This window comes from Protopterus annectens, chromosome 3.part1, assembly GCF_019279795.1.
Source record: "Protopterus annectens isolate FY-2018-M chromosome 3.part1, PAN1.0, whole genome shotgun sequence".
NCBI classification, from domain to species: Eukaryota; Metazoa; Chordata; order Ceratodontiformes; family Protopteridae; genus Protopterus; species Protopterus annectens.
In genome coordinates this window covers 492008922-492026000 of record NC_056732.1, presented here as the reverse complement: position 1 = coordinate 492026000, position 17079 = coordinate 492008922, and the positions used below count along the sequence as shown (strand labels likewise).

At 40.1% G+C, this 17079-nt stretch overlaps 1 protein-coding gene across 1 annotated transcript in view; it reads left to right on the top strand.

Annotated features, from left to right (window-relative positions):
• The first annotated feature begins 434 nt into the window (after positions 1–434).
• Positions 435–17079, top strand: part of LOC122798187 (squalene monooxygenase-like) — a 1523743-nt gene continuing 1507098 nt past the window's right edge. The window contains exon 1 of the mRNA XM_044066934.1: positions 435–921. Coding sequence (XP_043922869.1) covers positions 739–921 — 183 coding nt within the window. The 5' untranslated portion in view covers positions 435–738. The remainder of the gene's footprint in view (positions 922–17079) is intronic.

Here is a 17079-nt window from a genome sequence, read left to right as displayed (position 1 = left end):
ATGTGTCATAACGAGATAACTGGCCATTTTGGGGATATCACTATTGCTTTTATTTGTTCTGAAGACATTAACACAATAAGGTTTAGGTATGATTCTTAGCTTATCAACAGGCTTGGAAATAAGAAGCTGACAAGGTGGGTTAGACAAACCATATCTTCTGTCCCAGTCCTAGCTTCTGTACTCCTCTAATAACTAGGAATAAGTAAAATCAGTTTAGCCTGTTTAGTCAAAGAAAATAACATCCTGACTCCAATGAAAGTTAATGATACACTGCATTATTCCACATTCTGTTTCACTGGCAGACAACAAACAATCAGATAAGAGGGGACATTCTGTATTGTTATTTAGAAATTTTGCAGTCTCCATGGATATACACATAGGCACACACACACACACACACACACACACACACACACACACACACACACACACACACACACACATCAGTTTCTGCTGTTTCTAATCTTTCTTTGCTTGTGTTTGTGTCTTTTTTATCTGTATTAAATAAAGTAAGTAGTTTAGATGGCTTATGTAAGTCAGAGGAGGTTCTTCATTACAAGGTCCAACCCTCTTTGCAGCATAAATATCTCCCAACTAGTTTGGAAGACACATACATAACACTAACTCCTGCGTTACTTTTTATTTTCAATCACTTCCTGAAGTACTTGGAACTCTTTTGACATATTTTCCTTTTGAATCATTTTGAAATTTTTTTATTAAGGATCAACTGTTCCCAAAATGACTTCTTCATCTGAATCGTGGCCTTTTTCTTACCTCTATAACTGTTATGAGGATTTTCTTTTTTACATAACTAAAGATGTTTTGTTGGTGTTTGCTCTGACGTTCATCACACTAATGTGCTGGAAAAAATATTGGAAACAGAAACCATCTGAAACACAGCTAAAGCCAACATTAAAAAAGGTAACCATTTTCTTTTGTGATTGCTTCTTAAAGTAGAACTTAAAAAGACAAGCATGTTTTCCACCTTGCAGTAAGTGACATTACTGTCCCTTTATTTGCACTTCTACTGACATATGCATTTCAAATGTTGCTTTGATGGGTCCTTCTAGTATCATTGTATGTTAAAAACAGCAAAGGTCAAACTGCTCAGTGGGGCGCATAGTTTTTCCATATAAACATAGGCTGCGGGATTACTTATGTGCAGTGCTAACTTCTGAATGTTCTGGTTTTATAATGCCATGCATATTCTAACACAAGTGTGTAAAGCACATATTTATGTGCAGCAGTTAAAGTAAACTGTTTATACAAGTGGTATTGTCTCAGCTTCCTGTGATTATAAAAACAGTCTAAAACTGTACATGTGTTACTGTTTTGTGATCTTGTTTGTTGTACTTTGCATATATGTTCACCATCTTAAGTAACTAATACTTTATATGTCATGCAGTTATTTTTCTAAAATATATGAAAACTTTTTCTTGGTAACCAGAAAGTTGTTACTTTCTCATGTCATACTGTATTGTCCAAGTAAGCACTATTATTCAATGCATTGTAGAGTATTTTGCAGGTAGGTCGCAGTCCAAGTGTTTCCTACAAACATTTTTCAAACATAGTAATTACATGTTATAAACTCTTAAATCATTCTTAACAAAGCAAATATAGCCAATGAAATGTTTTTCAGTACAGTAGTAAATGTTAAATTCAAAACTGCTTATCAAGAATGAACCTGTATTTATTTAGGATAAATAATAACAAATATGGCTATGGATGTATTCCTATAGGACTCTATGCATAGCACCTACAGCTATAAAAGTAATCTGCTTATTTTTCTGCCAGTCTTGTCAGGGGCCAAGAAACATATGTTTACTTTGAGTTCCAGCTGAGACAAGACAAAAAAAGATATACAAATATGCAAGGGTGCTTTTCAATGTGCACAGAGAGCAAAACCATCATATAATGTTCACTCAAAGTTTTCTGGTCTTATCATTACTTTACTGAATGCTTACTATCTTTTCTACATCAGCTTTGTTTTTGTGGCTAGCCAGTTTTGTGGCTAGACAGTTATTTATGTCTCATTATTTATTCTATATTATGCGTTTCAATTGTATGCCTATTGACTACTAAATGTTCTGTTTCTTGTTTGTTTTTTTTTTTGTGAATAAATTTCTACCAGACTGTCAACAAATGGTCAGACTTGATCAGTACATAACCATGGAAAACAAAATTAATTATTAATAAACAACTTAATTAATTAAAATATTTAGAAAATTCCACAGGTCCTGAGAGAGAGATGTTACTAGACAATGTATGTATGTATATATATATATATATATATATATATATATATATATATATATATATATATATATATATGTGTGTGTGTGTGTGTGTGTGTGTGTGTGTGTGTGTGTGTGTATGCATGCTAAGCCCAAATAACCCTCACACCCTACTTGAAAGAATGAAATGTAGAGTCATATCAAATAATTAAAGGGAAGCTACAGAGTACAGTAAAACATCAAATCATCAGACATGTTAAACATGTAAAGATGACCAAAAGAAAAAAGATCATAACCCATGAAGTTGACTAACACAACTAACCCTCAAATTATTATCCCACACTTCTCCCAGAGTCTGCTCTGTACACTGTTAATGGCATCTATGTTTTGCAATTTACCTTCTGGTTTTGAAACCATCATCATCAATGTGCCACCTTTTCATTTAAGAAACATCTCCTAAGAGATGATAAGTCTTCAATCATTAGCTACCTTTTACTTCCCAGACCTTTATTTCATAGTCTCTCACCTCCGTAACCCATCTACCAAGTGGTGCATTCAGTTCCATAACTGTACCTTTATCTTCCACACCATTGGTTCATAGATTCATAGGTGACTACTAGGCTAATGGCACAAGAGCCTTTATAGGCCTAGCCAATAATACCCAAGATATGACAATATTATATCTTAATTCCCCAGAGATGGGATGGGGTAGTATCAGTGTAGTGGGTCTTTGGGTGTTGAAGCACTGAATCATTTTTGTAGACTGCTTCTGTCCATAAGGGACATGGGCAGTATCCCAGAAGTGAATTTACAGTTTTTCATCCATTTATCCAAATTCCGTTTGAAGAGAGCGAGGTACAGGGTTTGTTTTATGAAAATGGGAAGTTTATTCCATAGACAAAGTAGCCTTTGGGATACAAATCTGGCTCTCTGCAACTTCTGTTAGAATCACAAATAAGGTTCAAGTCCGTGGAACACATAAGCCTTGTATAATATTTCTTGTGAATATGTAACATTTTCATCAAGGCTGGATCAGAGAATGCCTTGTAAGACAGACACGAGTCACCTCCCAATAAACAATATGAGATGGACTAAAGGACTAAAGGGATAGGGCCTTTAGTCATTCTGCATAAGACATGTGTCGTATGCTTTATATTTTTTTAGTTAGAAACTTCTGGGGCCACTCCAGTTGCTGTAAGTGCCTGGTTAGGTACATGACAAATGGAGCATTGTACTCGATTATGGGCCTGGTAAGGCAAAGTACAATGGCACTATGACTTCTTTTAATCTTGATGCCATACCTTATCTTGTAAGTTGAGCCACACATAAGAATTTCCTCACTACCGTAGCTACCTGATGGTTGAAGTTTAGGTTACTATCTATTTGTGATCCTAAGTCCCACAAAACTAGGTCTACTTTTATGGGTATACTATCAATAATGTAATTTGCAGGGATGTCTGATTTATCAAAGGGTATTATTAGTCATTGTTTAGCATTTAGTCTCAGACAATAGTTGGCACCAGTTATTTGTCAGTTGTGGGCTTGTTTGTAGGGTATCAACAGCATTTGAGGATTCAGTAATTGCCCCTAGCTTACAGTCATCAGCAAACTTGGTGAGCCAGAGGCCCCCAAGATTGGCCTTCACTTCAGAGAAGTATAAACCAAACAGGAGGTGTCCCAACATTGAGCCCTATGGGACACCTCTAGTAAAAAGTTTCTTATCAGAAGTGAATTCACCTATCTGGATAACATGTGTCCTGTCAGTGAGCCAGTTGGCTATCCATCTGATGATGGAGGGGTTTATGCCTAACTCAGTAAGTTTATCTATGATCCCTGAGTTGTGGATTGTGTCAAAAGCTTTGGCCAGGTCTAGATAAGTGGTGTGTACTGTTTTACCCCACTCCATAGCCCAGGTGACTTACTCAAAAAAGTCCACCAGACTGAGCAGGCAAGACTTCCTCTATAACAAAGCCAAATTTGGTCTGGTCCAGTGTTTGGAGAGTTTTTATATCATTATTGATCAGGTCCATGATAATTCTCTCCATGGGCTTGTAGTTCACTCAGTTAGTTGATCAGCCTCCTTGTGCAGAGGAAAGACTGTTGCAGTCTTCCTTTCTTCTGGGACAAAGCCCCTCCAGAAGATATAGTTAAAGATTTCTAGTAACTCTGATAAATTCTGTTTTAAGCTATTTTATAAGCATCCTGGAATGTTGTCAAGGCCACAGAAGCTGTATTTTTGGCTTTAGTGAGAGCATTAAGGACCTGTTCCCTTGTAATGACTGGTAGGCGGATGGTTGCAGACAATACTTTGGGTGGTAAGAGGTGATAGGTTGGCGAAGTTAAAAAGAACTTGTTGGCCAACAGGTTTGCTATAGTTTCAGTCTGGGTGTAAGTGTTGCCATTCATGGTTAACATGGCACATTGCTGAGCATTTCCTCTGAGATTATGAGCATTAAAAAAAGAGCTTAAGGTTATCTTTCACCTGGGAGGCTGTCTTTGCTTTGGCAGATTTGACTAGCTCTCTAATTTTTTTATTTAGATTGATGAGTGTCTTTTTGTACTGTGTTGTCTCTTCCTTCTTGGCTTTGGAGAGGATTTTTTTTTCCTTTTGCTGAATAGCCTATTTATGCTAGAGTCCACTAGGGTGGTTTACTTTTGCCAGTTATCATAGGATTGAATCAGATAGATATTGGCTCTTCTATGCAGCTGTAAATGTGGTTGTATGTTGCTTTTGTGTACAGTTCAGAATAGGCATTAGTATTATCCGGGGTTGGAAGGGATTGGAAGTTTAATAAGCTGCCACTTAATTTGAGGTAACTGGCCTTAGCAACATTTTTAACAGGTTTGGAATTTGATGGGGGTTCTAGGTTAGTTTTAATACCAAAGGAGATCATTTTGTTGTTAGATCTTACCAGGGAGGAGTTAAAGCATGGGAGGGAACAGCAGCCCCCCATGTTTACGAATACTAGGTCTAGGATATTTGTATCTCTAGGTGGGGAGCTAACTAGTTGCTCCAGGGTGTTTGTGTTGTTGAAGTCCTAAAACTTCTGAGCAGGTAAATTATGGGTCATATAAGTCTTCCAATTTATGGAAGGGTAGTTGAAGTTACCCATGTATATGGTGTTAGGCTGAATGTTAAAATATTCCAGTAGGTTTAGGTAAAAGATGTGGTTTTGCAAACTTGTGTTAGGGGATCCGTAGCTATCAAGAATATGATAGGGGGTCTTACCTATGGTTAGTTGGGCATAGAGGAGCTCAAGTGAGTCATGTAGTTGTACCAGTCTAGCATTGTACTTGTTCTTTATGAACTCTGAGACACCTTCGCCCTTTGTTTTATCCTGAGCTGAGGGGAATCAAAATGTATGAAAGGCATTGCAGCCAGAAACTAAGCTAATTATTGAAGTCAGTCATTTTTTTTTTTGCTGGTACTATAGCATCATCATTAGTGCAGGTAGGATGCTACTCATGGCTAGATTCATAATCGCCTGGCACACAAATTCAGAGAGCTCCATCATGTCTGTCTTCATATGTAGTCCAGTGAGGTATGTCTTAGGTCATTTACACCCACATGGACTATGGCCATATCATAATAGTACTTGTGGTTTAAAAACCTATGTGCATGCATGACCTGGTGGATCCTAGCTCCAGACAGACAGCTCGCTGTGATCTTTTCCTTGTTTAGCCTGGTAAGGGGGGACATCAGTATGTCTTACAATGGAATCCCCAATAACTAGAATATTTGGCTGTGTGGTGTGTTGCCTTATGGGCTTGAAAGCAGGGCTACTATGATTTTCAGGGTTATGTGTTGCGTAAGGTGCTGACTTTTTTCAGTGAGTGTAGGGCCACGGAAATATGGTTTTAGGAGGTCTTGGAGGTTTGTAGATTACAAGTGAGTACCTTCGCATATGTAGGTCTATGTATTGGTTCTCTAGTGTTGGTAGTGAGTGTTTTGGGTGTAACACCGACAACCTGATTTACATTTTTCAGTGTGCATGTATGAGCATTACCTCCAATGACATTGTGTATCTACAGCTCTCACACACTGTGCTTGTGTGTTCTAAAACTAAATGGTAGTCAGTGAAAACAAGGCACTTATACTGCCTCAGATGTCAATATCCACCAGGCCAGAAACACAGATGACAGGGAAGTGTCTATTCATCATACCAGATCATTAGTAGATGGGAAGGAGTAGGGGAGAGTCACTTAAAGTTCTAAGTGAGAGTGTTTAGTAGTATACTATTAGATGCCCTGCAGTGGTGCTGTCCTCTGCAAAAACTGGCTGCTCTTCAAGCAGCTATGATCAGTGGGAGACTATGCAGAGTATTTCCTGTGGAGGATTTTAAACTGGAGAAGTTTGCTTATATACAAGTCACCAGGAACTGCATTTGTACAAATACCAGCAAGATGAAAGACTCTTGCATATTTAAGACCTTAGGCAAATCAGATAAACACAATAAGCCTTCTGCCAGCAGCTCCTAACTTGGATGGTATGAATCAGCCCTCTACTCCTTCCAGAGTGCAGAATAAAACCCTATTAATGTAAAACAAATTGGTTCTGAGGTCAAGTGTAGTAACAAATGATTTACAACAAAAGGCAGAACTCCTGCAGTATCAGGAACCCTTGGAAATAAGTTCACAAACCCTGGGAAATGTTCCCAAATACTGAAATACCAGCAAGATGAAATAATTTTACACAGTTAAGCCCTCAAGACAATGAGATAAACACTCAGTAAGCCTTACACCATCAGTTCTCAACTCAGATGGGTTGAATCAGCACTCTGATCCCACCAGAGTGCAGAATAAAACACGTTTAATGAAAATCGAACTGGTTTTGAGCTCAGGTACAGTAACAAATGCTTTACAACAAAATGCAGAATGCCTGCAGTATCATAAATCCTTGGAAATATGTTCAGAAACCTTGAGAAATGTTCCTAAGTAATGAATTGCCATCAGGCATTACCTTTGCAATCAATCGCTTTCTCTCCATCTTGATTTTGTTTTGTGTATCACCTTTTGTCATCTTCACATCTGTTGTCATTGAACATTACAATATGTTTCTGAACCATTCTGCATTTGGAGGAGCACTATTGATTTTGTCTCCAAAACGAACGGCTGCTCTGCTGTTCTACTTTGATTTTGTTTGGCTTTGACATCCACCATTACATTGCCTCATTTTTTAAGCCAGAGGGAACTTCATTTTCTGGAGTTTATTATGACGAAAGTGACCATTGGGATGTGGCTAAATGTTTTTCACTACCACCAAATATTTAAAAAAATATGTCCACTACCACAGGGCACTTAGAGTCTAGCAGACAGACGTCTCCATTTTTTTTAGATGGAGATGGACATACAGCAAGAAAAAGACTGTGAGACAGTACCCAAGAGGGACACGTTCTCCCGGTGTTCTTGCATCAAATCTTGGTCAAGATGAGATTGTTCTAGGAGATTTCTGTTCTTGCCACTATATGGATTTTCCAGTTTTCTTTCCTTCTCATCTGATCCTTTTCCTTATAGTCTTTCTTTTGGTTATTGTTGTTTATATTTTTTGGGGAGTGTCACATTTAGTTGCTGTCTGATTTCTGTTTTCTTCTGGTTTGATGTCCATTTCCACATTACAACGAAATACTTCCCCTAAACCACACAAGGGTATCATCTTAGACTTCTTTTCCTCATGTTTTAAAACTTTCACTATCTTTGGATCTGGTGAGGTCAAAATAAATGTATGCAGTCTCATGACTGCTGATCTATACATGTAATCACTTTTGAGGAAACCCCTAACTCCATCATAGAGAGGAATGTATAATCTTGATATTCACTGATTTTTATATATATCATTTGATAAGTGTGAAGCATCTTCTTATTTTCCTGTTCAACAGATCCAGTAGTTTTTGGGGCAAAAACTGTAAGTTAGAACAGTAAAAGCTAACTGGTTTATAGCTTTGAGTTTATTCTTTGATGTGAAGGCAGTCTTCAATATTAGGTTTGGTCTTCTGAAGTATTCTTTAGTGAGTTTTATTCTCATTTGTTCATGTTTTAATGCCATTTTTCCATATTTTTCACAAATATTTATACACTCCTTCCTCCTAAATTCTTTAGTAGCACAATTCTGTTCCAGACTGATATTTTCTTGGTGCTACAGCTTTCTTGTATAAAATGTTGCTTTTGCACATTTGTCAAGACCATGTGACATTCTTATATCATCTGAGAAGGTTTTAACCTTTTGTAGTTCTGCTTTCAACTCATTATCTGATGAACTGCACAACTTTAACTAATTCACAAATAGTTGAGATGTCTTTAAGCAAGTTTGGTTTCTGGGAGCTAAACTGTAACTGTAGCCTAACCAGTTAAGTAAACAGCTTAACGAGTTAAGGGCAAGAGAAAACAGCATCAGTAACAGAGAATCACCCTGAAATATCCCACTTTGAATTTCAATCCCTCAAATAATAATTTGCCCTTTGTCAGTGCTCATTTGCAAAGTGGTTTGCCACTATTTTATGGTCATTGTAATGTTTATTTATGAATATGGAATGCTGCCAAATGTTTTTTTTTTTTTTTTTGTAATCTATCCATGCCATACTTAAATTATTCCATTTTTGAATCTCTCTATTATGCTTTTGTTTAACAACAAATGATTTCTTGTTCTATATGACTTTCTTCTGTACACTTTTGTTCTTTTGCCATGACTGAATTTTTTTTTCTAAATCTCTAAACTGCATCAATTCATTTATACAGCTTGTATTTTGGAGGGAGGCAAGTTATTAGTCTATAATGTTTAGGGTGACTTGCAGATTCGTTCTTATGGAGGAGTATAGTTTTTCCTGTTTATAATGGCAGTGTGAAGTTGCTGATCTGCAGAATAGTTTTGTTCATCCTCTGAGAGCCAGGATGCTACTTGCCCATGCTGGACGTACTATATTTGAGTGCAAATGATCCTTAACTAACTGGTAGCTGAGATATCTCAAGCAGCCACTTACTGATGCAGCATAGTCAAAGCCATTTTAGAAGGGTTGTTTTCATAAAAAGACGAAATGTTCAAAGATGCAAAACAGCTCCTTGTGAACTGTTCTCCACATCATGGCTGCCATCAGTACCTGTGATGCACTTGGTGACAAACAATTCCTGATGTGGTCTTGTGGTGAATGTAACCCAGCTGCGTACTGTCATTGATACAGGATCAATTATCTGTGAGTACATAGAATATAATGGGGACACAATAATTTGTGATACACAGAATAGCTCTTCCTGTTCCACTGCTAGGACTTTGGTAATTAATAATAATATTGTGCTCAGACAATGTCAATATATAGTGCACAACAATATCTGAATTACAATTGCCATTGGTAAAAGCATTAGACATCTTCTCTGCTGAGTGCCCTATATGATGGAAATACATGTGCAGGAGCTTGCGATTCACCATACTTCACAGTAGTGTGACTAGTGAACCATGCAAAGCCCAATGAATGCAGTTGTCCTGGTGTCACATCATTATGCTAGTGGCATACATTGTCATTCAGATTTGGTCTATTAGAAGCAGTCTATAGCAGAATGCAGCTACTGTTACCTGATGTTTTGATAGTACCATTAGCAATATAAGTCAAATATTTATGCACATCTATGTATATCTCACCAAAACATACTTTATGCTTTGACATGTGTGCTACTGTCATCTGCAGACTAGATTCCAGGGAATTCAACATAAAAAAGAAACTGATCAGAAAATGGGCCTTTGTGTATGTGTCAAATACATGAATGTGCTTATAGAAAACAGATGCACACACATTCTAACATACAGTACTGTACTGTACTGTACTGCAGATGTGCCTGTAGACACAAAATGTGCAGATGAATTAGCTGTGCAAATGGTGATGAAGATGGCAGAGGCACATCAACAGTCCAGCCACAAGTTCAGATGTAGCAAGCCCACAGAATGTCAAGAATTAAACTGTGGCTTGGGAAAAAATGTAAACTCAAATCAACATACACACACATATATTTATATATATATATATATATATATATATATATATATATATATATATATATATATATATATATATATATATATATATATATATATATATATATATATATATATATATATATATATATATAGGTCACTAATGGCATATATTTTTCAGTGTGTCCCCATAGATAGCACCGCAAAACATAGACAGTACAGCATGATGTATATGTTCTGTGGTCAAACACCAGGGACATATCTCTCCACTGACAGCATTTTCCATCAGTGTCACAATATAATGTACACCATTCCCACTGCTACAGTAGCCCTTAGGCTATATGGGTTGTTTCTTTCCTAGGAACCAATATTTGGTCAGCTTTTAAAGCTCTGACTCCCCCCTCCCCCCCACACACTCCTTCACTCTGACTGATTGACTAATCCCCAGGAGGGAGCTCAGCAGTCAGAGTGAAGCTTTCTTGACTTCTTGAGTTTTAGCATCTGTCAGACTTCACAGGAGGATCAATCAGCAAAACGCTTCATTTCTGGAGATAAGTCCCCATCAGGGAACCCCTCCACTCAGGAATTATTGCCCTTTTAAGAAAAATAGCAAAGTATCTGTTTTATTTTATCTAGATAGATAGATAGATAGATAGATAGATAGATAGATAGATAGATAGATAGATAGATAGATAGATAGATAGATAGATAGATAGACAGACAGATAGATAAATAGATAGATATAGATATAGATATAGATATAGATATAGATATAGATATAGATATAGATATAGATATAGATATATATGCAACAATTTTCTCTTGAAGGCTAGAGATCTTGTATGTCAAAAATTTAAGGCTGTCTGGAATAAATTAGTAACAGAGAACTATAAGGGGGAAACCAAAAATAAATAAATTATAAAGGTCAACATTTTGGTTCTCCTTACCACAAATCAAGCATCTCTCGTATTTTCAGTCAAAGAATGTTTAGGTCTTGGGTGGTTGAGACAGTCTAGGTACAAGGACAACTGCATAACAATTTGTATGTATTTTGAGTTTGTTTCAATAAGTGGTTACTTTGGGTATGGTTGAAACAGTTTGAAAACAACTGGTCATTAATCAGTTTTTTTAGGGGCAATGTGTACGTGTGTGTGTGTGTGTGTGTGTGTGTGTGTGTGTGTGTGTGTGTGTGTGTGTGTGTGTGTGTGTGTGTGTGCGTGTGTGTGTGCATTTGCTGCCTTCAGAGATTTTCACACAATTGTATTCAAGCATTCAATGTGTAACCATTCAGAAAATGGTTGTTCTTTTTGTAGAAGCAGTCTGTGCATAAACGTAACTTACCACTGCTATAACAATCTAGATTTTCAGAGGCAGTATACAAGCAAGATTGTGCATATGCGGGTGTAGATGTGTAGGGACACATATGTTTCTGCATGTGGTTTGGGAAATCTCTGTAAGAATCATAGTTTGTGCTTCATATATGTGCCACAGTCAAAGGAGGTGAACCATATGAGAAGGGGCTATATTCTTCTAGGATAGTCTTTTACAAAAAGGTGCTCAATATAGGGTGCTGTGGCATTTAAGCAATTAATTTAAACCAAATCCACTGCTTAGACTTTCAGACCCCTGGATTCAGCAATCCCTGCACGGTGTGCAGGAACAGTGTAGGAGCTCCAGGAGGCAGTATGTCCACCGTGCGATCCAGGAATAAGCTGCAGGGACGTGCACAAGTGCTCCTGTACTATTCCTGCATGGACGCAGCTTCTGTATGTAAATTACACCATTTGCAGGTGAAAAACATGCAAATGAGGTGAGTTTGTGATCCAGGAAGCTGGCAGCCGGCCGTGCAGTACTAGTGTAATCTGCAGAAATGTACTAGGTTCGTAACAGGGTACATGTCTGCAAATTACAAAACGGAGCAATGATAGCTCCAAATAAAGGATGTATATAATGTGTAAATCATACCAATGGCCAAATACATGTCCATTGGCATGGAAAACAGTTAAAAAAAAAAAAAAAAAGCATTTTTTTAGCCGATTCCGTCTGTTTAAGCATAGGGCAGCGGAGCGCAAATGGGATCGGGCTGAAAATATAAAAAATAACCTGAAATAAGCATTCTAACCAAAATCACTATTTTGCCATTATACTCAATGGCAGGCAGAAGACAACATGGGGTGAATAGTGGTTGCTAAGAGGGGAGGCTCAGTGTGGGACCTGTAACTATGCATTAGCAGGCAATCCTATGCAAATGAGGGGAATGATACTGAATCCCAGATTCCCCCTCAGTGCTAGTCAGCACCCAACAGTGTAAGTGCAGGAATAGCTTGGTCCAAGTCTAAGAGTTAGCTGACATCATAGGGAGGTGTGTCAGGCATATTGTAAGTGGACTGGTGCCCTGTGGCTCAGGTGTGGCCTTAGCTTAGCAGAGTTAAGCAAGGGTGTGTGTGTCTAAGGCTGCCTAGCAGTCTTTACATTGCCTAAGTGGGTGTGTGTGCCTCACAATGGGTTTTAAAGGAAAACAAAAAGTAAACCAGGAAACAGCAGCTCTGTGCACATTTGAACACTGTGTTTGTGTGGCATGCCCCCGGGCTTAAACAGGAAGGCAATGAGAAGGGAAAATAACAATAGGAGGATAATCAAGGAGAACTAGCATAGCTGGCAGGTGACATGTATCAGAATCAGCCAATTACACAGGCAGCAGCCGAGCCCAGAAACTATGCAAACATCTTTCCCTCTGTTTTTTCCCACATACTCTACACCACCGGTGTATACAAACGGGAAAGTTTTAAACAAAAACAACAAAATGATAGGGGCTGCAGGAGCTATCATACATCAACATGTGGAAGAGGCTGAGGGTGGTGAGGATGAGAATGCTGTCAACAAACCCACAGTGAGGAGACGGAGAAGAGTGTACAGACCCAGGGTAACCTAACAGGGGCTACATGAGCTGGAGATAGTGGAGCACTATAGGGTGGACAGGGACCTCCTACAGCAAATTGTTGAGCTGTGCTGGCCATGCCTGACACACAGAACTAACAGAGGGGAACCCATCCCAGTAGATACCAAGGTACATGTAGGCCTAGAAATGCTAGCCACAGGTACCTTCCAAAGGCCAACTGGAGATATCATGGGGATCTCACAGGCATCAGCATCCAGGGTACCCCACCAGTTCCTGGATGCCATGTCAGCACATGCCGGTGAGCACATATATTTCCCCATCACCCATGAGGCAGAATACCCTGGAATAGTGGGTGCTATAGACTGCATGCACATATGCATCAAAGCACCACCTGGTGAGTGGGGTTGGGTCTGCATCAACCTCAAGGGCTTCCCCTCCATCAACTGCCAGGTCATGTGTGATTCCCAGGGAATTATAATGAATGTGTGTGCTGGCTGCCCTAGAAGCTATCACAATTCCCACATCTGGCATCTGACACAGCTGTAACAGAGATTTGCCAATGGGGACATCCCTTACAGTCACTTAGTGGGGGATGTTGGTTATGCACTGGAGCTGTGGCTGATGACACCCATCAGAAATGCACACACACCCGAACAAGAAATCCATAATGAGGCACAAACACAGACCAGAATTATAATATAGCATGTGTTTGGGATGCTCAAGTCACAGTTCCGGTGCCTGGACACATACAGTGGAGCCTTGCAGTACTCACCAGCTACATGTACTCAAATTATCATTGTATGTGCCATGATACACAATATGATCCTGTGGAAACAGCTGCAACAGGAACAACACGGGGCAGGGCCACACAGCCCTCCACCATTGCCAAGGCCTGCACAGGCACAGAGTGACTAGGAGGAGGAACAACCTGAGCCTGCCCCAGTAGGCAGAAGAGGGTGTGCCCAGTATGCCCTGGCCTTGGCAAAGAGGCAATGCATAGCACATATACTGACACAGTAGGGACCCAGGGAACGACACCTCTCTGACTCAAACTTACAGTAAAAGGGATGCCAAACATGACACTACCTGTGCTCAACCATGTATAAGGAGTGTACTATGTGCATCTGATATAGGCAGCCCTCCAGCACCATCCTCAATACTGGCACAGCCACAAGGTAAGTCACTCTTCTTACCAAGTGCTGAATGGTGTAGTATGTGTTGTTATGTGTATCAATGGTATAGATGTGAGCATGCACGGGAATGGGGTGGCTGAATGGGATGTCAGCAATAGTAGACACCTACAGTGGTAGCGTGAGATCTGTAACAAATACTGGTGTCACCATAGTAGCCATTACTACATATGGTGACAACACCCATTGGAGGAAATGTGCTGGGCCAAATGTGTGTCCATATGACAAACACATGCCAGTCAGGGAGGCTCATATACCCAGCAACTGTCTCAACCAGCAGGACAGGTGTAGACAAACACAAACAAAGGCTGTGCTAAGGCCTCTGAATGATGGCTATGGGTAACCTCCCCCTCAGGCCTGCACAGACAGACCACATCAGGTCAGGCTGTGAGATGTTAGTTCTGAAGGGTAAGAAGTCAGAAACTGATATGTAGGTCAATCAAACCTAAGACCTGTAGTACACTGATATGCCTCTAGTCAGCATGATAGGTTAGAATACAGAATGAAATGGAGTACCTGACATACCAGTACAGTCATAGCAAATGTGTACAAGTGTGACGTGTGGCCCCCCCAATCCTATGTAGAAATTTAGTAACAGTCAGGTGTACCCTCCTCAAACCCATGTAGAATTGTAGTAACAGTCTGGTGTTCCCCCCAATCCAATGTAGACACACAGTAACAGTCAGATGTGCCCCCCAATACTATGCAGAAGTGTAGTAACAGTCAGGTGTGCCCCCAATGCCTATGTAGACACATAGTAACAGTCAGGTGTGCCCCCATAATCCTATGTAGAAATGTAGTAACAATCAGGTGTGCCCCTCCATGCCTAATGTAGACACGTAGTAACAGTCAGGTGTGCACCCCCCAATCCTATGTAGAAATGTAGTAACAGTCTGGTGTGCCCCCCCAATCTGATGTAGACACATAGTAACAGTCTCTTGTGCCCACCCCAATATGATGTAGACATGTAGTAACAGTCAGGTGTGCCCCGCAATCCTATGTAGAAATGTAGTAATATGTATGTGTAGGTATAACACCAGTCGAGCACAGATTACCTGAGGTGGCCAAGGTAGCAGGATAGATTGTAGCATTTGTACAATATGCAGGTATGCGTGTGTTAGGTTGGTGTGTGTTTCATAATGTGTGAGAGTGGTCAGTATGTATGCATGGTGAGGTTTGTCCTGGTGGTCATTGCCCAGTACTGCTGATGACAGGGCCAAGTCCTCACAACTGCAGTGCCAAACACAATGCTCCACAGTATAACACATTCTAGCAGTAAACCATTGTAAAGGTATGGAGGTAATATGTGCCACCATCTGAAAGATGGATATGGCATGACTGTTGGGCCAGATATACAAGCAGTACACAGGGGAAAGTACCCAGACAGACAGTGTATAATGTGTAACCATTAATGTGTAACCGTTAAATGGACACACCCTTGGAATTGTACATACAGGCTTGCAGCACATTATCTGGGCTTGTAATAGGGGATACCGATGTCATCTGGCCAAACACTTGCAGACCACAAAGGTCATAGGAATGATGTATTGAGAAACAACTGATGTCCCTGCACAAGCCAGCATAAGTGGAATGCCCTATGAATATCTGTGAGTCAGATGCAAGTAGTGTCCATAGCACACATGCACCCAGTTCACCCAACCACCACCCACAGGTACCTCTCTGGTCTTATCCCTGCTGTTGGAAATGGGTACAATATGACCCCCACCTGTGTATGGCAATAGCGAAAGAGTCCAGCATGCAGTGCAGGTGTCCCATGCAGGTGTATCTCTAGCTGTAAGCAGCACTCTGCTAGCATCCACACCACTTGATCAATACTGACAGGAAGTAGTGGCCTGAACAACTAGCACACCTACCCTGTCACCGCAGGGGAATATACTGTATTGCAGTCTGAGACTGTAGGACTGAAATAATGCAATGGCCTGCTACAGCTGTCCTGCATCTCTACCAAATGGCCTACAGTCCTCTGCCAAAGACCTGTATCTCACCCGTACTGCCAATGCATGTTATGTCATGGACTCCCAAATAACAACATAACACAGTCCACAGAACCCATATGCAAGGACATGTGGACAAACCACAGTAACATGTCCACCATGTCCCACTGCATGAACTGTGGACCAACACCAAAACACTGCTGTGATGAGGTGATAACTATAGGGAAAGTATCAGAGAATGTTTGCATAATGTATGGAAGAGGATAGAATAATAGAGGGTGGGGTGGGAGCATGGGCAGCATTGAATGTGTGAAGTCTGAAACACAGCCATGTGCACATACTATCCCTGGCTGCAAACACAAGAATGAGTGGCTACAAACCTGCTCGTAAACCTCAATAGGGGTAATGTTCTGACTTATAACCCCTGCCTCTGGGTAACCAGTGTGAATCTGTATAGCTGTGAGGTATTGCCACAGCAAGATAAGGCCATACTGTCATGTCGGTGGATTTACAAGTATGGGATCCTCTGCCACCACTGTACCAAGGTGCTGAACCAGTTACACAGACCCAGCAGCAAGTGTCTGCAGTTCCCACTCCAGAATGGCATTAGTTTGCAGGAATATGTAGACATTTGACCACAATACTGGACACAGCTGCATTCACCCTGTGTTCCCCAGGACATCACTGTGAGCAAAAATGTCTACCCGACAGTACATGATGACATAAAACATCACAGTGTATAACAGTACACATGTCTGAATATCTCTGCTAACACCAGAACCATGTAGCAGAAGCAGCACAGACACAATTACCTACAGTACCCACTAACCCTTGCACAGTTTGA